Source organism: Chiloscyllium punctatum, chromosome 40 (assembly GCF_047496795.1).
Source record: "Chiloscyllium punctatum isolate Juve2018m chromosome 40, sChiPun1.3, whole genome shotgun sequence".
Taxonomy (NCBI): domain Eukaryota; kingdom Metazoa; phylum Chordata; class Chondrichthyes; order Orectolobiformes; family Hemiscylliidae; genus Chiloscyllium; species Chiloscyllium punctatum.
The window spans coordinates 16225848-16246107 of NC_092778.1; the positions used below are offsets into that span (position 1 = coordinate 16225848).

The window sequence follows — 20260 nt, forward strand, 5'->3', positions numbered from 1 at the left end:
TGGAGCACTGCAGTAAATTTGAGATGATTGCCAGCGAAGATGTTGATGTGTTGAAATGGTAAGCAACTGGAAGCTCAGGGTCTTTTTTGTGGACAAAATGTAGCTATTCTGCAATGCAGTCATCCAGTCTTTGCTTTGTCTCCTCAATATAGAGAAGAGTACATTGTGAGTAGTGAATATGGTAGACTCAATTGTATGAACTGCAGGTAAATCACTGCTTCACCTGGAAGAGGGGTCTGGGACCCTGGATAGCGAGGAAGGATGAAGTAAACAGGCAGATGTTACACCCTCTGTAGTTGTAGGGGAAGGTGCCTTAGGCTGTGGTGGGTGTGGAGGAAGAGTGGATCAGGGTGTACCAGAGGGAATGGTCATTGCGGAAGGCTTAAAAATGTGTTGCTGGAAAAGCGCAGCAGGTCAGGCAGCATCAAAGGAACAGGAGAATCGACATTTCAGGCATAAGCCCTTCTTCAGGAATGAGGAGGATGTGCCAAGCAGGCTAAGATAAAAGGTAGGGAGGAGGGACTTGGGGGAGGGGTGCTGGAAATACGATAGGTAGAAGGAGGTTAAGGTGAGGGTGATAGGCCGGAGAGGGGGTGGGGGCGGAGAGGTCAGGAAGAAGATTGCGAAAGGCTGACAAGGAAGGAGAGGGAATATGCTGGAGGTGACAGAAATGGCAGCTAATGACCCTTTGGTTGTGGATGCTAAGTAAGGATCAGAGAGACCCTATCTCAGTTGTGGGAGGGAAGAGGGCTGAAGTGCAGGCGATGTGTCGGACACAGCTGAGGTCCCTGTTGAACATGGTGCTGGGGAATGCTCGGTTTAGGAAAAGTCCATAGGAAGTAATTTATATACCACAGATGCAGTGTTGAAGCCACCTGTTTCATCATTTTTTGGAGCGGCTCAGTGATTAGCACTGTTGCCTCACAGCTCTAGGGACCTGGGTTCAGGTCCAGTCTTGGACGATTGTCTGTGTGGAGTTTGCACGTTCTCCCCATGTCTGCGTGGGTTTCCTCCAAGTGCATCAGTTTCCTCCCACAGTCCAAAGGTGTGCAGGTCAGGTGATTTGGCCATGCTAAATTGCCCATAGTGTTCAGGGATATGTAGGACAGGTGCATTGGTCAGGGTATATACAGGGTGACCCGTGGTTTACTGCGACCGGAACATATTATAAGGAATATTTTGGAACCAGGGACCAGGAAGCTGCCAGGAAAGTATATTTCCCATTTAATTGAATAGGTTCGCTCCTTTCCGCAGTTTCGGGTTTCTGTGGTAGGTCCTGGTACATATCCCCCATAGGTAAGGGGGGACTACTGTGTAGGATAATAGGGTAAAGGAATGGGTCTGGGTAGTGTTACTCTTCAGGGGGTTGGTGTGGACTTGTTGGGCTAAAGGGCCTGTTTCCACACTGTAGGGATTCTACGATTCTGCGATTTATCTTTCTCAAATGGTAGCAAATCTTTGATTTTTATTTTTTATTTTTCAGGAGAACTTGACAGATGCTAACCAAGCTGCCATCATTGAGGGTCTGTGGCCACAGTTTGTTAACAGCCTGTCTACACTCAATGACTCAGAGCAAGATGTATGGCTTAATGTCAGACTAAGTCCCTATCTGTCTTTCCTTACCACTGACCTCCTGGTTTCCAACAACACGCTTGAAGTCCAGTGCCTCCCTTACAGGAAAATGTAAATATATTCACATTTCTTATTATCTGTTCTCACATTGTTCAATGACACTATTATTCTGTTAAGTTGTTCGCAAATAGCAGTTTAATCTTTATGATGTCATTAAAGTTGAAATCAAATCATTTTCACAATTAAATCATTGTTAGTTAGCTTGAACAATGCTAGACACATAATAGATGAGTTTAAATAGCTACATGTGACATGGAGGGGGTGCAGAGGAGGTTCACTAGGTTGATTCCAGAGTTGAGAGGGCGGCTTATGAGGAGAGGTTGAGTAGACGGACTATACTCGTTGTAATTTAGAAGAATGAGGGGGATCTTACAGAAAAATTTAAAATTATGAAGAGAATAGATAAGAAAGAAGCAGGGAGGCTGTTTCCACAGGTGAGTAAAACTAGAACTAGGGGGCATTGCCTCAAAATAAGGGGGAGCAGATTTAGGACTGAGTTGAGGCGGAACTTCTTTACCCAAAGGGTTATGAATCTGTGGGATTCCCTGCCCAGTTAAGGCTATCTCATTGAATGTTTTTAAGGCAAATGTCGATTTATGAACAGTAAAGGAATTAAGGGTTATGGTGAGCAGGGTAAGTGGGGCTGAGTCCATGAAAAGATGAGTCATGATCTTATTGAATGGCGGAGCAGACTCGAGGGGTCAGATGGCCTACTCCTGCTCTTATTTCTTCTGTTCTTACATTCTTATGTACTGCATTCAGTAACTAGGTTATATATGTGTCCAACAAGAATTGAAGCCATTGATTGCCATGATTTAGTGCATGTTGAATTTATTTATGATCCAGTTTAAGTGTATGCAGCAACAAGATCACTTACTATCTCTCTGATTACAAATAATTGATTTCCAGCCACAATAATATATATACTCCTGATCTAAGAAAAATATTGGTTTACATTTTCAATACTGATTCTACTAAATAAATTTCTGGTCTACTCTATTTCAACAGTTGAAGTCAATTGGTCTGATGTAGAAAAATCTTAATAAGAAAAGCAAAAGGTTCATCTCATTTATCTACCATCCTGTTTTTTTTTCCCAATTCACTCACGGGATGTGGGTATCATTGACTGGGCTATCACTTATTGCCTGGCCCTAGTTGCCCCTTGAGAAGGTGATGGTGAGCTGCCTTCTTGAACTGCTCAGTCCATGTACTGATGACCCACAATGATTTTAGCGGTGGAATTCCAAGGTTTTGACCCACGGACAGCGAAAGAACAGTGATGCATTTCCAAGTCAGGATTGTGAGTGCATTGGGGGGGAACTTAAAGTTGTGGTATTCCCATGTATCTTTCCTGGTCCTTCTAGATGCAAGTGGTCATGGGTTTGGAAGGTGCTGTCCAAGGATCTTTATGCAGTACGTCATATTGATAATACACCGGATACAAAATTGAGTTGTTGATGAACTTAAAAATCAATCTCTATTAATTAAGACACAAAAGGAACATCTTTCAAATAACTTTTTAAAATATCTTAATTTCTCACTTTTGAGAAGAAATGCAAGTTGAGTTTTGCTGACATTTGGTTACATGCTCATTGACCGATTGATGAGTCATTAGTTGTTATAATACAACCCTGTTTAAAATTTCTGAACCACTTTGATCTTTGCATGCTTGTCATTTTTACACATGGTGAGCATGCAATTTCTGAGTTACATTTTCAGAGCAATCGCATTATGTGAATTGGAATATGGAGAAAGTCACAGTTTTTCAGAATAATATCTCTTTTTTATTCTGTCATCAAATGTTATGAAGGTGTAGGTGTTTCCTTTACCGTTAAGAGAGAGAGGAAGCTGGCAAGGACTGAAAGCACAGAATGTGCTGAACAATTTTGAAATGTAACATTTTTTTGAAATGATTAGCTAGAGTTGCGTTGCCATAGAACAAAAACAAATTCAAGTTCAGCCAACTAGTTTAAATTATGCCCCAGATACCAAAATCCAAACGAATTTGAATTTTACTGTTTGGGATGGCATCAAACCAATGAAATGATCCGATGTCTTGGGGTATAAACTGGACATTTTGAACAGTTAGAGGGAGAACAGCAAAGAATGGCCAAGCACCAACATCTGCCAGCAAGATAGCTCTCTGAAAGGTACCTGTCCATAAGAAATTTGTGCAGCAAAACCCCAAAGCCGACCTAGAGAAATCCACAAGGGACCTTTTGATATCCAAAGATGACAACTGGGTTTGAAAGGCATTTGCTGTAAATTTAAGAGGGAATTTATTGGGCCAGTATTCGAGAGTGGGAGGTAAAAGATAGATGTAAGAAAAAGGAGTTGTACTTAGTTGTTGTTTTGATTATCTCTTTTGGTTTTAAAGAATAAAATTGTTAATTTTTACTTTAAATAGTGAAATCTCAGATAGTTCTTTGCCTCTCGAAATTTAACAGATTATGGCACGAGGTGAGTTTCCCTGTCAGTTGGGTTTAAATTAGCAGAGAGGTTTACACAGTGTTATAACAAAATGTTACTGGATAAAGGTAACATCACTGCTCTTATCTCTGTCAACTCAGTTATCATCTCTGGCGTGAATGGTGAAAATGGTGAAAATAAAATTATAATTTTATTAATTATAATTATTAAAATATTGCATTCCACATTTAGTGTGAGAACTCTGAGTGCTCGTTACAGTGACCTTACATCAGAAAAGCAGAACGAAATCTATAATGGGATCAGTGTGTATCTGCAACAAGGTAATGTCACCTGCTTGTTTTATAACATGATTCGTATGGAGAAAAAGTGTGATGTTGGAAATATTGTTCAGTAAATGGAGTATATCCATAAAATGTTAATATTAACAATCCATCTTATAATTTCTGAGGTAAATTGTAAGAGTGCAAGCAGATAGGTTAGTTTTATATTGCAAAGCTCACACAGTGAGAGTTTAAAATTACTGCCAATTTGGCCACACAGCAATTATAGATCAATACTTAGCAATATTTCCTAGTATTTTATTGGGCTTTGCCCTGTCTAGGTAAAATGGAGTTATATTTTATTTCGTCAGCGATAAAGACTTTGGTTCAATACAATATACACACGCTTATGAATATCATTTAGTCATACTCAAAATTGAATATTTCCACAATGTTTCCACAAAGAAGTAAATAACATTCAAGCTTGTATTATTCATTCAAAAAAAGACACTTACAGCCCATGACACTTGGGTCATACTCATCTGCAATATATTTCACATTAAGACCTCATTACTATTCGAGAAGGGATACAGCCAAGAAGCAAGGCCACTGTGTTCAGAGCAGCCTTCTATAAGACTGTCTCACTTAGCCTCAGCCCCTAGCATTTTGCTGTAGCCCTTCAGTTTTGTTCTCTGCTTTGGATAGTTATCCAGTTTTGTTTTGAAGCCCTAGATTTAATCTGCCTACACCATACTCTCAGGCATTACATTCCAGATTCTAATAACTTACTGCATAAAAATAACTTTCCATCGTGTCACTGTTGCTTCTTTTGGCATTCACTTTAAATCTTAATCATTGCATTAACACAATCTTTCTCCCTACTTTATCTATTAAATTGCCTCTTAATCTTCTCTATCTCAAGGAGGTTGCCATAATTTCTCCAAATTATCCATTTAACTGAAATAGCACATCCATGGAAGCATTTCAGTGAGACATTTCGGCAAATTCTCGAACTCCTTAACTCGCTTCTAAAAGTTTGGTGCCCCGATTTATCAGTTAGAGTTGAACCAGTGTTTTAAGCTGTTTCATGATAACTTCTTTGCTTTTGTAATCATCTCCCTACTTATAAAGTTGGCATCCTACATGTTTTATTATGCACTTTCTCAGCCAGTTGTGCCACCTTTAGTGTTTTTGTACTGTGATGAGGGAGGCACCCAGGAGAGACAATATTTGTACCTTGCTGATCATACCCCAGAGAAGGAGTAGGCATCTCACCTGACTATAACCAGCACTTTCCTTAACCATATCCCAAGCAGCTAAACTATTTTTTTCTTGTCACACTTTGCAACTATTTTCATGCAACAGCATATTTGACAGGTAATCAAATAAAAATTCATGTCTTCTATTGTACTTACCTCCACGTCAGGAGATAAAATGGTGACCCACATGGATGATGTTCACATAACCCAAAGTTTAAAATAATAAACAGAACTGAGTTGTAAAAATTGTCATTATTGAACACTTGCCTGAAGTAATTTTTTGTTTTACAAATTGTGAAGCATCTCAACAATTCTTTTAAGAAAAGGTTTTGATTTCTACTATTCACCAGTGCCATAGCCAAAACTGTCCACCGTAGACCAAACCCAAGCATTGTCTACCAAATCAAGGCACCGACAAATACATCCCTCAGTGCAACATTTTCTCATAACATTAATATACAAGTGTAGTAATTTTTGATCTGCTTGACACAAGACACTTGGAATAAAGGGAAATGTCCTTCCAAACAGATGTAGCCCTATCAAAACAGTCTGGGCAGAAGATTTTTTAAAAACTGCAGATTTTTATTCTTATGGATTGAAAGAAACAATTGATTTTTAATTTCTAAGGATGTGTTTACATCATTCTTAAATCATTGCTTTGTTTGCTTTGTTTAACAGAGCCCAAACCTAAATGCTATGATGTGAATGACCCAGTCTTGAACTCCACTGCCTGGTTTGCTCAATATCTGGGACTCTTCATGAATAACGTGACAGCATCTGATCTTGAATCATTCACCAGCAATGCGTCAATTGTACGTTATTCTCGATTTACTATTGAGATATGCTACCAAAAGGATTGAGTTCTAGAAAGATTGTCCTTCCCTCAATAGTGAGGTTTTCACTGACAGGGTGTCGTTATTTTCCAATAAAAAACCTATTCAGAGATGATATTACACAGCTCTAGAGCAGGTGAGATTTGGATCCAGACCTTTGACTGAATGAAAGGAAGGAACACTATCATTGTTGCAGAAACAAACGCTACCAGCTAATGATTGGGGTAAAGTTGTGCCACTCATCTTCCTTTTCATACTAGGTCCAAGGGCCTGTTTGGTTAGCAATGATAGTGTTAATAAGAACAGGCTCTGGTCTTTGTAGTTTATTGCATGGTAGCAATCGATATAAGTTACATTGGCCAGTTCGCCTTAATAATTTCGTCTATCAGCAATCAGATATGACTAACCCCACTGGAATCACAAGCTACATTCCCAATTGTCCATCCAAAACTCATCAGATTGGGAACATGCGTGCTGCAGTGTCCAACATTAACCTTTTCAAAATCATCACTTTATACAACAGGGCAATTTGGAATGGGCAAAAAATTCTGGCCTACCCAACATCCCAAGAATGAAGAAAGCACTTCATGATTGAAGAATTAACTTTGTTAAGAATACAATAGTTGAGTGAATGGAGAATACAGGGATATTCGAGATACAGCACAACATTGGTCAGGCAAAATGGGCTGTATCACTTATGCAATTTCCATGACTGGTGATTAATGCAACGTACTAGCGTTCTAACATTTTAGTTTTGATACATGTAGCATCAGCAACCTTTTGTGATTCAATAAAGTGCATATTTGGCGGTAAGGTATTTCTCATTCCATCAATCTGCTTTGTGTAGCTTCAAGTCTTCGCAGCAAACCCTGAGAACCTGCTACTCCTAAAGAATTTGACATTACCCATTGAAATCTCAAAGCTCTATCTTACTTTCCTGGTGAATGGCAACCAAAGCATTGATGTCTTGAGGTATGTGTTCAACAGATAATGTTTTTGCATAATCATTAGAGATTGAATATGGTTTGAAAACATGCACATTGTTCAAAAATGTTTTTAATTACGTTTGTGCTGCTAAAAACCCATAAACTTTATCAATATGAACTTTACCTAAACATTAAATAACAACAATCTTCTGTATGCACATTTGGTTGAGGTTTGTAAAGAAACATCCAAATTAGTCTTTTCAATGCCCACTTCAAACTCAAGACATTACATCATACACTTAGCTGCACTGTGCTGACAGAACATGGTCTCAATTCTGTGGGAAAAAAACTGCACTAATTCATTATTAATAATATAGTCCAATGTTGCCTGATTCACAGGGAGAGGACATCACAAAATTATTGTCTTTTTGTTGGATAGTGTGGGATTATCTAGGGCCATTGTGACAATTGGTCAATTCATGCTATCATCTTTATTCCCAGCTTATGGTACCATTGAGTGCCTGGGCTATTTAATGCTTTAAATTAATGACTGTATTGCAGACTGCAGTCCTAAAGGTCATTCATCAATCAAGGGAAATTTATCCCAAATGCACAACGTTGCTTTTTTGGTTTTTGCAAGGTTTGTGAAGGTTTGTAGTTCAGTTTGAGGTTTAGGGTGTAGGTTTTGCTCGCTGAGCTGTAGGTTTGATATCCAGACGTTTCATTACCTGGCTAGGTAACATCATCAGTGGCGACCTCCAAGTGAAGCAAAGCTGTTGTCTCCTGTTTTCTATTATATCTTTCTCCTGGATGGGGTTCCTGGGGTTTGTGGTGATGTCATTTCCTGTTTGTTTTTTAAGGGTTGATAGATGGCATCTGGATGGATCTATGTGTTTGTTCATAGCATTGTGGTTGGAGTGCCAGGCCTCTAGGAATTCTCTGGCATGTCTTTGCTTAGCCTGTCCCAGGATAGATGTGTTGTCTCAGTCGAAATGGTGTTTTTTTTCATCCGTGTGTAGGGCTATGAGGGAGAGAGGGTCGTGTCTTTTTGTGGCTAGCTGGGTTTGTGTATCCTGGTGGCTAACTTTCTTCCTGTTTGTCCTACGTAATGTTTGTGGCAGTCCTTGCATGGAATTTTGTAGATGACATTGGTTTGTCCATGGGTTGTACCGGGTCTTTTAAGTTTGTTAGTTTTTGTTTGAGAGTGTTGGTGGGTTTGTGTGCTACTAGGATTCCAAGGGGTCTTAGTAGTCTGGCTGTCATTTCTGAAACTTCTTTGATGTATGGTAAGGTGGTTAGGGTTTCTGGCTGTGTTTGGTCTGCTTGTCGTGGTTTATTCTTGAGGAATCTGCAGACTCTATTTTTTGAGTATCCATTCTTTTTGAATACATCGTATAGGTGGTTCTCCTCTGTTTTCCGAAGTTCGTCTGTGCTGCAGTGTGTGGTGGCTCGTTGGAATAGTGTTCTGATACAGCTTCGTTTGTGTGTGTTGGGATGATTGCTGGTGTAGTTAAGTATTTGGTCAGTGTTTGTTGGTTTTCTGTATACGCAGGTTTGTAGTTCTCCGTTGTCCTTTCTTTCGACTGTGACATCCAGGAATGTGAGTTTGTTATCGGTTTCTTCCTCCTTGGTGAACTTTATGCCTGTGAGTGTGTTGTTGATGATGTTGAATGTCTCTTCTATCTTGTTTCGTTTTGTGATGACAAAGGTGTCATCTACGTAGCGGACCCAGATTTTTGGTATCCTGTTCTCATCATTGTAAATGATGTGAAGGTGCAGATGTTGGAATTAGGTAGACAAAGTCAGAAGTCACACAACACCAGGTTATAGTCAAGCAGATTTATTTGAAATCACAAGCTTTCAGAGTGCTGCTTCTTTGTCTGGTGAAGTGACTTCACCAGTGCTCTGAAAACCTGTGGTTTCAAATAAACCTGTTGGACTATAACCTGGTGTCATGTGACTTCTGACTTCATCATTGTAAGTGTTCAATCTATTAATTATTGTCTTTGCAGCTAGGATCTAATCTGTATGAATAACTTTTAAAAAGGGCATTTAGTTTTATAGTTTGTACCTGAGTTGATGACTGCTTAGGATTAATCAGCTTTGGAATAAATCAAATGTAGAACAGCGGTTTCAAAGTAACTACAATGTTTATGTTGATTCTTAGTAAATATATGGATGTGGATTCCTGATAATTATTTATGAGTCTGAAATACCTACCAATAAACCTCTGGTATTTGCTTGTAGCATTCCAGATTCTCTTATTTGCTTCGCTGCTGGCACAGACATATTTGAATCCTTGAATGGAGAGCAGACCTTGTCTGTCATTGAAAGGGTAAACCAAGTCTGTGGGTTCAACACATCGTCCAATGAAACATTATCTCAAACAACTGATGAACAGATCAAGGTAATAAAATAATCTTCAAAAGCTCAAGGAAAATAATTCAATACACTTGTACCACTGCACAGATTGTATGTATATCTGTTGTTTGGCACAGTCATGTTCAAACGCTAGGAGGCATTCTAAGCATTGAGTCATAGAGTCATGCACTTGATAATACACCCTTTGGTCCAACCAATCCACACTAACCAAGTTGGGGTAGAAGTACCTTCACTTTGAAAAGTTGTACAACATAGGTGCTGTTGGATTAGCTGCTGATTAAACATCTATTCTGATTTTGGTTTATGTTGATATTAGTGTCACCTGGTTTAGTCATTAGCATAATTAACCAAAGTCAAAATTACCCTCAGACAGAGCCTTGCACTTATCTTCAATTCGTTGCAGTACCCTACCTGGACAGAGCACTTACTGTTTATGGAAACTTTGAAAACCACTTTATAGAGATTTAAAAAATCATGATGGGCATGGATAGGGTGAATTAGCCAAGGTCTTTTCCCAAAGGCAGGGAGTCCAGAACTAGAAGGCATAGGTTTAGGATGAGAAGGAAAAGATTTAAAAGGGACCTAAGGAGCAACTTTTTCACACAGAGGGTGGTGTGTGTATTGAATGAGCTGCCAGAGGAAATGTTGGAGGCTGGTACAACTAAAGCATTTAAAAGGCATATGAATAGGAAAGGTTTAGAGGGATATGGGCCAAGTGCTTGCAAATGGGACTTGATTAGGTTAGGATATCTGGTCGTCTTGTTTCCCTGCTGTACATCTCTATAACTCCATGAGTCAGACATTGGCTGAGGCAAGTCAGCTCATCACCCAGAAAACCTGCTGGTGTTCCTTTTTTCAACAATCTCTCACTGGCTCTACTAATGACGATGGAAAGTAAGACTTGCTGTCTGCTGAATACTGAGGTATATTTCATCAAAAGGCAAATATCTCATTAATCACCCACTATTGCTAAAAATGGTCCCTAGTTACCATAGTGTTGTTGTTAATATAAAATACTAACTTAGAGTTGGGCCATTGAAGTATAAAATTATGCACTTCGTCATGCAAAGGTGATAGAAATGTAGAATTCTCTTTCCAGAAATCTGGTTGGGTCAGTTTTAATATTTTAAACCTGGGATAAATTACCTGGACTATCCAACTCAGTACCTGCTGAGACCCACATCCCTATCCCTATATGTCCTATGGCTAATTCGGCTCTTCTGCACATCCCTGGATACTTGGGCAATTTGGCATGGCTGATCCACCTAACCTGTGCATCTTTGGACTGTGGGAGGAAACCAGAGCACCCAGACGAAACCCACACAGTCAGTCGCCCAAGGGTAGAATCAAACCTGGGTCCCTGGAGCTGTGAGGCAACAGTGCTAACTACTGAGCCATTGTGCTGCTGATCAGTGCAAAGAAGGTGAGAACAGCTAAATCCAACAGGTTTTAGCAATTGGCTTTGGATATAAAGGGGCAGGAGTGCTTTCCACTGCATCAACCTGCCGCCCATGCTTTCCTGCTCGTAAATTAAAATAGAGTTCATTGTCAGATATTGACTGCAGAGAAAGCTTTCTCAATGAGTGTAAGCAAAATATATAGTTAAAAATTAAAATGAATTTTGATGACTTTCAAGCAATTAATTGTGATCTCCTTGCAAGACCTCCTAATTTCCTGAGACTACAGCTTGAAAACATGGTGATATGAAGTTAGCCAAGTAATTGGTATTCCCTTGCACCACAGTATCAGATGGGAGTGGGATAGAAAGACCACATTAACTGATAGTCAAAGGAGGCTCTTGAAATATCTTGAAAAATTGAATTGCAACTATTACCAACCAAAGTTAGTTAAACCAAATACTGTACCTAATCTTTCACTTAGCTACTGAATTTCTCTTCAACCGTGTCCAACTTTAAGTGCGTTCCTTGTTTCTTGTTTTTCTGCAGCTTTCAAAATCATTAGTGAGTAGAATCAGCAACTTTTCGGCCAGCACTCTAAATAGTTTGCAGCAAACAGCAGTCGGACTCTCAGTGTCACAGATTGAAGAAACTGAGGCAAATAATTTTAAGGCATCTCTGCCAAGTTTGAGTTCTGTCAGAGGATGGAACCGTGGCCAAGCCAATTCCATTGTGTCCAAGTTATCCATTAGTGGAGTAGAGGTAAGGACTGAGTTAACAAGGAACTAAAGTTTTATAATCATACTCTATTCTGAAATACACATGGGAATTTGATATATAATTACAGTAAGATGTCCTAAAAAAATGTAGTTTAATACAGGCGGTTATTCCAGAATTGCATTATAGCCAATGCACACTTTAAAAGTTCACACTTTAGATACAGCGTTCCTTACTTGTCCAATTGCGTTACAGCCAATTTGCATTAGCAAAAAACATGTTATAGCAGAATTGACTGTATATTGAGAAATGTTTCAACTATCGAATGGTTTCCTGGGATCAAGCACCTATAAGATTCCCTGCTCAGCTTAAAGACAGTGGAGGAAAGGATTTTGATGATTAGCATGTTTCTAGCAAAAGAAAACTCACTCTCTTCAGTCAGTTTTGTTTTGGTCATGAACTTGTTTGCAGTTGAAATTGGTGACTGGGATATGAATCAACCATTGTCACCAAGCAACACTTGTGCTGGATAAGAGGTTTTCGAGGTGTTTGGGACAAAGGGGTCAGGATTAGTGGTGTAAGGGTGTTGTTGATTGGGGAGGCAAAGGCAGAAGAAATCTAAAGTTTTGTCTTCCACGCTTAGATTAAAGTTAGTTTGGCTGTGTTTTGTTTCATGGTTTTGAATTCATTCTTTCCTTTTTCTTATATTTATTAGCTCAATACCACAAACAATCTACTTGAACTTGGAACCTTGGTGCAAGGTGTTCCAAGCAGGGTTTTTGAAACCGTTGAACCCAGAGTTCTTGTCAGTGTGACTTCCAGTCCTACGTTTGTCAGAAATATTCTGGTAGCACCACAACCAACACAGCAGATTATTGTTCTCAAGGTAAATGTCATGCATATCAATGGTCTAAGGAAAATCAAATTACTGTCATTGCCTGTATCTGTACGTTGTGTTTATTTAAGTACAGGAAGCTTTAACACTGTTGAGTCCAGCTACAGAATACAGTGTATTTCTTAAATTACACTGCTTTTCATTTAAATCCAGGTTTTGCAGACTGAAACTAATCCATTAAGAGCAGTGCGGAAGATTCCAAATGAACTAGTTCATCAGATCTCACGTGTGCACCTGACATCAGACCTCAGTCTTAATGATGTCAATAATAAACAGTGGGTGCCAGAACAAGTAAGGAATCATATTCTTCATTTACCCATGTGACACATTCAGAATAAATCTGTTTGGAAATTATTTAACTTGCAGTATTCCCCTTGCTAATTTGTGTAATGGGAGTTTATCGGAGTCAATGTGTTGAGAATTCAGAATGAGCTGAGAGAGGTAAAATGAAAGTTTGACCAATTTCCCCAAGTGTAAGGATTAAGTCACTAATGAATAAGCATGGAATTATACCAGAGTGTGCTTTTTAACTGCTTTCATTTCTATGTCTGACTATTAATGATACAGTTTCCTAAAAGCTTAGTAATACATTTTCATAACTTTCCCTTCTTAGGCTTCTGTATTCTTTGAAAACATTGTAAGAAAAAACAATGATTACATCAGGTAAGTAATAGCTGACTGTTCATCTGTCCAAAATGCTTTTCTTCATTCATATATCTGTCTGGGTCGGGCTTCCTCACTATTGATGTAATTGTTTATATTCATACAAAGGAATATATTCCATATGGAGTAACATATACCTTTTAAAAATATCAGAATAGTGTTTAATTAGATAATTATTAAGTGGTTGATGGAGCATGGAATATTTTGTCACTGTTAATTATGAATTAATTTAGCAAGGAATTAATGTATTTGCAATGATCCTGTTGTAATCTTTTATGCTACATAATGACTGAAGTAGTTTCATTTTTTCATCTGCAAAATATATATTAATCACACAAATATTTATTATCTCCAGAAATAGACCAATTTCAATTTGCTTTATGCTGCTCTTTGAATGTGTAAAGAAGCCTTTGTGCTGCAATCAAACCTTGTTTCAATAGTTATCTCTTCCAATGTTCCATCCTTGGGAACAGAGTTGAGTCAGGTATAATTCCAACCAGTCGAAAATGAGGACTGCAGATGCTGGAGACTAGAGTCGAGATTGTGATGCTGGAAAAGCACAGCAGGTCAGGCAACATCCGAGGAGCAGGAGAATCAGCTTCCTGATGAAGGGCTTTTTGCCTGAAATGTAGATTCTTCTGCTCCTTGGATAATTCCAACCAGTGCAGAGTTTTCTTTCTGTCCCCCATAGACTCTAAATTTTGTTCAGTTTCCTTAATACCACGTTCCATCAAATACAGTGATGTGAATGTGCCAGTGTTGCCAGTACGAATACAAACAGAGGTCACCCGACAATAGGTTATAGTCCAATGGATTTATTTGAAATCACAAGCTTTCGGAGTGCTGCTCATTTGTCAGGTCACGTGGAAAGAAACACACAGGCACAGACAGAGAGATAATGGCAGAATAATTCCAGGTAATTAAGAGTGTCAACAGATAAGTGCAAATAGTGTGAGTGGAGTGTTGACAGGCTGAATAACAAGTCTTTGCGGGTGATCAAAAGTGTCAAACGGTGAAGTGTCAACAGCTGAATAGCAAGTGAAGGAATGACCTATGAAAGGATTAATTAAGGCAAAGAGATAATTACAAACGATCACAAATAAGATGGTGCTAGATGCAAACCAAATGGCAGGAATAATATGAGTATGTACCTCTCCATCTCTATATGCTGTGCCTGTGCGCTTCCCTCGACTTCACCTGATGAAAGAGCTGTGCTTTTAAAGCTGCTGATTTTAAATAAACCTGTAGGACTATTGTGTGGTGTCATGTGGCATCTGAGTCAGTCAAATTTGGCCTTGATATCAAGGGCTGTCACTCTTACGTTATCTTAGAATTCAGTTCTTTTACCCATGTTCAAACTAAGGCTACAATGAGGTCAGCAGCTGTGTAGCTAAATTCAAACTGAGTTTCATTAAGCAGACTATTGAAAAGCAAGTGTTCTTTAATGACACACTTGATGACCCACCATCACTTTACATATTATCAAGAGTGGAATGTTGGGGCAGTGTTTGACTAGATTGGATTTGACTTGCTTTTTGAGTACAGTCAGATAGATACCAGTGTTGTAGCTGTACTGGAACAGCTAGGCTAGGGGTGTGGCAAATTCTGGAGCACAAGACTTCAGGCGTGTTGGCAGAATGTTGTCAGGACCCATAGCCTGTGCCTTCAGCCTATTCTTAAACCACATGGATTGGATCAAATCTGCTGGAGGCCAGTCTCTCTGATGCCGGAGACCTGCCGAGGAAGCCAGGTTGGATCATCCATCTTGTGAGTTCTTGCTGAAGATCATTGCAAATTATTTCATCTTATCTTTTGCACTGATGTGTTGGGCTCTCCTATCATAGAGGATGGGGATGATCAATATTCAACTTCCATCATTTGCTTTTTATATCCAAGACCTTCACAGACTGAAGTGACTTTTCAAAAAGGACAAAGCTGATCTAAAGATAGATCAAGTCAGGTCTGGGGAATCCAAACAGAACGCACTAAACCAGCTGCAATGAAGTGATCATTTCATCCAAAGACAGTGAAACCAGATAACTAAGTCAACAATAAGAAATTTGCATTCTGTTTAATTCACTTTTCCAAAATAGGTTCATATATTGGGAATTTAATACAGAGTTTGCCAACAATCACTCTCTAATGAGTATGATTGTCCACCCAGGAAATTCTATTACAAGAGTCATGGGTTCTGTGTGTCCTCATGTGGCTGATAAGCTGGATCCTAGAGCCACATCTCGCACCATAGTTTCTCAGGTAGTTTCCGGGAAATGCAATTTTCCTTAGCCTGGAGATCGCTGCCATTCCCTTCTCCGCCACCTTCTCCATTATGCTCAAAGAATTGCCTCCCTTCACAGAGGAGCTGCCTCCCACTTGTTGACATTAATGTTGCATTTCTTGAGGGACAGACAGTACTAGCATCAGTGTCCTTCAATGAGCCAATAGCACCAACATTTGAAATCAAATCTGCTGGGCTGCTCACATCCTGAGGATACCTGAGTTCCAATTGCCAAAGCAAGTCATTGCCCAGCTGAAGGAAGGCACTCGAATGAGAGGGCGACACAGGAAGCATTTCAAAGAAATGCAAACAGAACGCACTAAACCAGCTGCAATGAAGTGATCATTTCATCCAAAGACAGTGAAACCAGATAACTAAGTCAACAATAAGAAATTTGCATTCAGTTTAATTTCCTGGGTGGACAATCATACTCATTAGAGAGTGATTGTTGGCAAACTCTGCATTAAATTCCCAATATATGAACCTATTTTGGAAAAGTGAATTAAACAGAATGCAAATTTCTTATTGTTGACTTAGTTATCTGGTTTCACTGTCTTTGGATGAAATGATCACTTCATTGCAGCTGGTTTAGTGCGTTCTGTTTGCATTTCTTTGAAATGCTTCCTGTGTCGTCCTCTCATTCAAGTGCCTTCCTTCAGCTGGGCAATGACTTGCTTTGGCAATTGGAACTCAGGTATCCTCAGGATGTGAGCGGCCCAGCAGATTTGGTTTCAAATGTTGGTGCTATTGGCTCATTGAAGGACACTGATGCTAGTACTGTCTGTCCTCTCAAGTGATGCAGAGAATCCGCCTCAAACAGTGTTGATGGTACTTCTCTGGGCTTTTGAGATAGCATCTATACATGATCCAAATTTAAAGCCATAGAAAAATTGGAAGGATGACTGCCTCATACATGTGGATCATGGTATCAACACAGATGTTGATCCTTAGGCATCCAAAGGCAGTGTTCAAAGATTGGATAAAGTTCTGGATCTCTGCAACAATATCAAGCTTAGTTAAACAGTAGCTCTCTATGTAGGGGAAATGTTCCACATTTGGGTGGATTTAGCTGCTGATCTTAATGGATAGATAAACTGAAACCTGCTCTGAGACAGTTTGATACACATCTGAGTCGTCTTCACTATCCTTCGGTATTGCAAAGTTTTCAGCCTGGGAAAAACAATGAAACTGTAATCCGGAGCAAACAAACAAACTATATTTCAGTTCCTGGCTTGGCCGAGCAGAGAGAGAGAAAGCTATGGATTCAGAGCGACGGAACCTGGAAGGCATTTTCTCTTTGGTCTGTTTTATGCCTTATGTCTGCGAAAAGTAAAATTTGTAGGATCCTGGATTTCTTGGATGATGGTTGTTTTCACAAATTGATTCTTTGCTGGACAGTTTTTTGGAGAGCTAAGTCATAAAGCAGACCAAAAAGAAAAAGCCTTCCAGTTCCGTTGCTATGAATCCATTTTATTTCTCTCTCTTCTTGGCCAAGCCAGGAACTGAAATATAATGTGTTTGTTTACTCCCAATTATAGTTTATTTGTTTTCCCAGGCTGAAAACTCTGCAATACTGAAGAATAGTGAAGAAGACTCAGATGTGTATCAAATTGTCCCAGGGCAGGTTTCATTCCAAAGATGTGGGCGGCACGGTGGCACAGTGGTTAGCACTGCTGCCTCACAGTGCCAGAGACCCGGGTTCAATTCCCGCCTCAGGCGACTCTCTGTGGAGTTTGCACATTCTCCCCGTGTCTGCTTGGGTTTTCTCCGGGTGCACCGGTTTCCTCCCACAATCCAAAAATGTGCAAGTTAGGTGAATTGACCATGCTGAATTGTCCGTAGTGTTAGGTGAAGGGGTAAATGTAGGAGTATGGGTCTGGGTGGTATACGCTTCGGCGGGTCGGTGTGGACTTGTTGGGCCGAAGGGCCTGTTTCCACACTGTAAGTAATCTAATCTAATGTGCAGGTCAGGTGAATTGGCCATGCTAAATTGCCCATAATGTTAGAGAAATGGGTCTGGGTGGGTTACTCTTTGGAGGGTCGATGTGGACTGGTTGGGCCGAAGGGCCTGTTTCCACATTGTAGGGAGTCTAATCTAATCTATCTATCCATTAAGATCAGCAGAGAAATCTGCTGAGGAAATAATACAACAATCAAATGGCCATGGACTCAGCTTTCACTCTCACAACTCAAGAACTGTAAGAAATTTAAGCTAGTTTGCTCTTATCCTCATGTTTGGACTGGACACCGTCCTTCTTTTTAAATGTATTGACCATAAATGTGCTCCAAATTGTGTTTATTGCTGTATTATTTACTCAGGGTTGGTAGTTAATAAAATTCCTCTTTCCTTTACTCAATGAATGCTTAGATTTGGCTCCCTCCTTTTCATCTAGTTAGCCAAGTTTTACTTGGTGTGATAGCTACATGGCAAAAATAAATTTTACAACTAATTTGTTATGACCAGTGGAGGTTATAAAGAGGGAACTGAAAACAAAATTGCTGGAGATCACAACGGGTCAAGCAGCATCAATAGAGAGAGAGAGAGCAAGCTAATATTTCAAGTCCAGATGACTTGTCATCAGAGCTAAAGTGAAGTGTGGAGGGTAAGGGGGGGTGGGGGGGGGGGTGTGGGGGGGTAGGATGAGGAGGAGGAGGTGTGTGGGGACAGGGAGTGTGGTAATTAGAATCTGAGAAAGACAGAACAATAGTATGTTTAACTGCCAGGCTGGAAAGAACAGACAATCCCCCTGGGGTGGGGGAAGGGGAGAAAGGGTGATTGAGAAACACAGCTGCTTGCTCGCATGCCCACTTGTCTGTCCTAAAGATTGATTACACCTGAAACGTCGACTTCTCCATCTTCTGATGCTGCCTGATCTGTTGTGTTCTTCTAGCCTCCTGCCTGTCTATTTTGGATTCCAGCATCTGCAGTGTTTGTTGTCTCTCATCACTTGTCTGGCCTAGCTGCAATGCTCCACTGGCTCATAGCACAAACTGGAGGAACAGCATCTCATCTTCAGACTAGTCAGTTTACAACCTTCTGGGCTCAATATTGAGTTCAACACCTTCAATTGTGAATGCATTCGTTCTCTTTCTTTTAGCTTGCTTGTTACATTCTCTGTCACCCTCTCTCTCCTCCCCCACCCCAGGAGGGACTGTCTGTTCATTCTAGCCTGGCAGTTAGACACACCATTGTTCTGTCATTCTCACATTCTGATCACTTAATCTGAACTACCAACTTTCCTTCTCCCCCAGCACTCCAACCCACCCCCACTATAGCATAAATGATACCCCCTTCACACTTCACTTCAATTCTGATGAAGAGTCACCTAGACATGAAATATTAGCTTGCTCTATCTCCATGGAAGCTGTCTGACCCGCTGTGATCTTGCAGTTATTGCTTCCACCTCATCATCCAGCATGGCCAGTAATTGACTCTTATAAAGAGGGAAACAGATTTCCCTTCCTCTCCTGGTTATAAAAACCAAAACAGCTACATTTGTTGTTGTGTTCAACACTGGTGTGAATTCCTACTAATAGTATGAAACATGTTTCACCCTGATGGGGCTGTAGACTTGTGGTGGCATGAGCTAAAATGTTGTAGGTTGCTTTTCTCATTTTTTTTAGATTAGATTCCCTACAGTGTGGAAACAAACAGGCCCTTCGGCCCAACAAGTCCACACCGGCCCTCCGAAGAGCAACCAACCCAGGCCCATTCCCCTACCCCATACTTACCCCTGACCAATGCATCTAACACTATGGGCAATTTAGCATGACCAATCCACCTGACCTGTACATCTTTGGATTTTGTGAACACAACTTAATTTTGTTCAAAATGATGTATTACTGGTTGTAGCATAACAAGTCAAAATATGACGAACAAAAATATGGAATTTCTGGTGAGTGTTCCTCAATAGTATTTCAGGGAAATCACACAATGTACCCTCAGGATGAATAGGGTTGCTGTCACTAATGAACAGAATCCGGTTCCTGTTGGAAGAAAAGAAAGTTGCTTGATGTTGATTTGATGATTCCATTATTTGTTTCAGATTCTCACCTTCCGTCTTCCAAGGCTTCAGTTGCGGTGCAGTCAGAACACTGAACGTAGTGACGTTTCGTCAGCTTGTTCAAGCAATGAAGGGTAAAAGGGCTGTGTTTGACGCAAGTCAGGTGAGGTCATTCATAAAAATCACCTATGGAAAAAAGGACTTAATTTGTATGGGTCAAGTGAGAGTCATTGCCACTTTGTGTGCATGCCTTGCAACTGTACCACTATTTATGGCAGAAATTACAGTGTAGGAGTAAGCTTACCCAGGTCCTTTCCACTCTGCGTATGACATTCGGTGATATTTCTGTGCCAGTATTACTGTAATAGTAATACCAAAGCTCTTTAAGATCCATGTAGGCCAAATATAGCACAAGTACAACTGCAGAAAGCCAATCTCAAATATTAATTGTCCCAGTGATAAAACTGCTATGTTTGTCCATTTGATAACAATTGAAGCACAGCAACTCCACAAACATTCACATGACCAGACAATCGTTTTTTGCTGAAATTGATGACACCATGATTTTTCTACGGGATATGCTT

General features: G+C 40.0%; 1 protein-coding gene across 1 annotated transcript in view; it reads left to right on the forward strand.

The window, feature by feature from the left end:
- LOC140464383 (uncharacterized) overlaps window positions 1–20260 on the forward strand; it is a 486266-nt gene that overhangs the window by 371862 nt on the left and 94144 nt on the right. Inside the window, exons 263-272 of the mRNA XM_072559375.1 lie at window positions 1484–1683; window positions 4294–4382; window positions 6260–6393; window positions 7262–7386; window positions 9588–9747; window positions 11669–11881; window positions 12552–12722; window positions 12885–13022; window positions 13345–13394; window positions 19719–19839. Of these exons, the coding sequence (XP_072415476.1) occupies window positions 1484–1683; window positions 4294–4382; window positions 6260–6393; window positions 7262–7386; window positions 9588–9747; window positions 11669–11881; window positions 12552–12722; window positions 12885–13022; window positions 13345–13394; window positions 19719–19839 (1401 nt within the window). The remainder of the gene's footprint in view (window positions 1–1483; window positions 1684–4293; window positions 4383–6259; window positions 6394–7261; window positions 7387–9587; window positions 9748–11668; window positions 11882–12551; window positions 12723–12884; window positions 13023–13344; window positions 13395–19718; window positions 19840–20260) is intronic.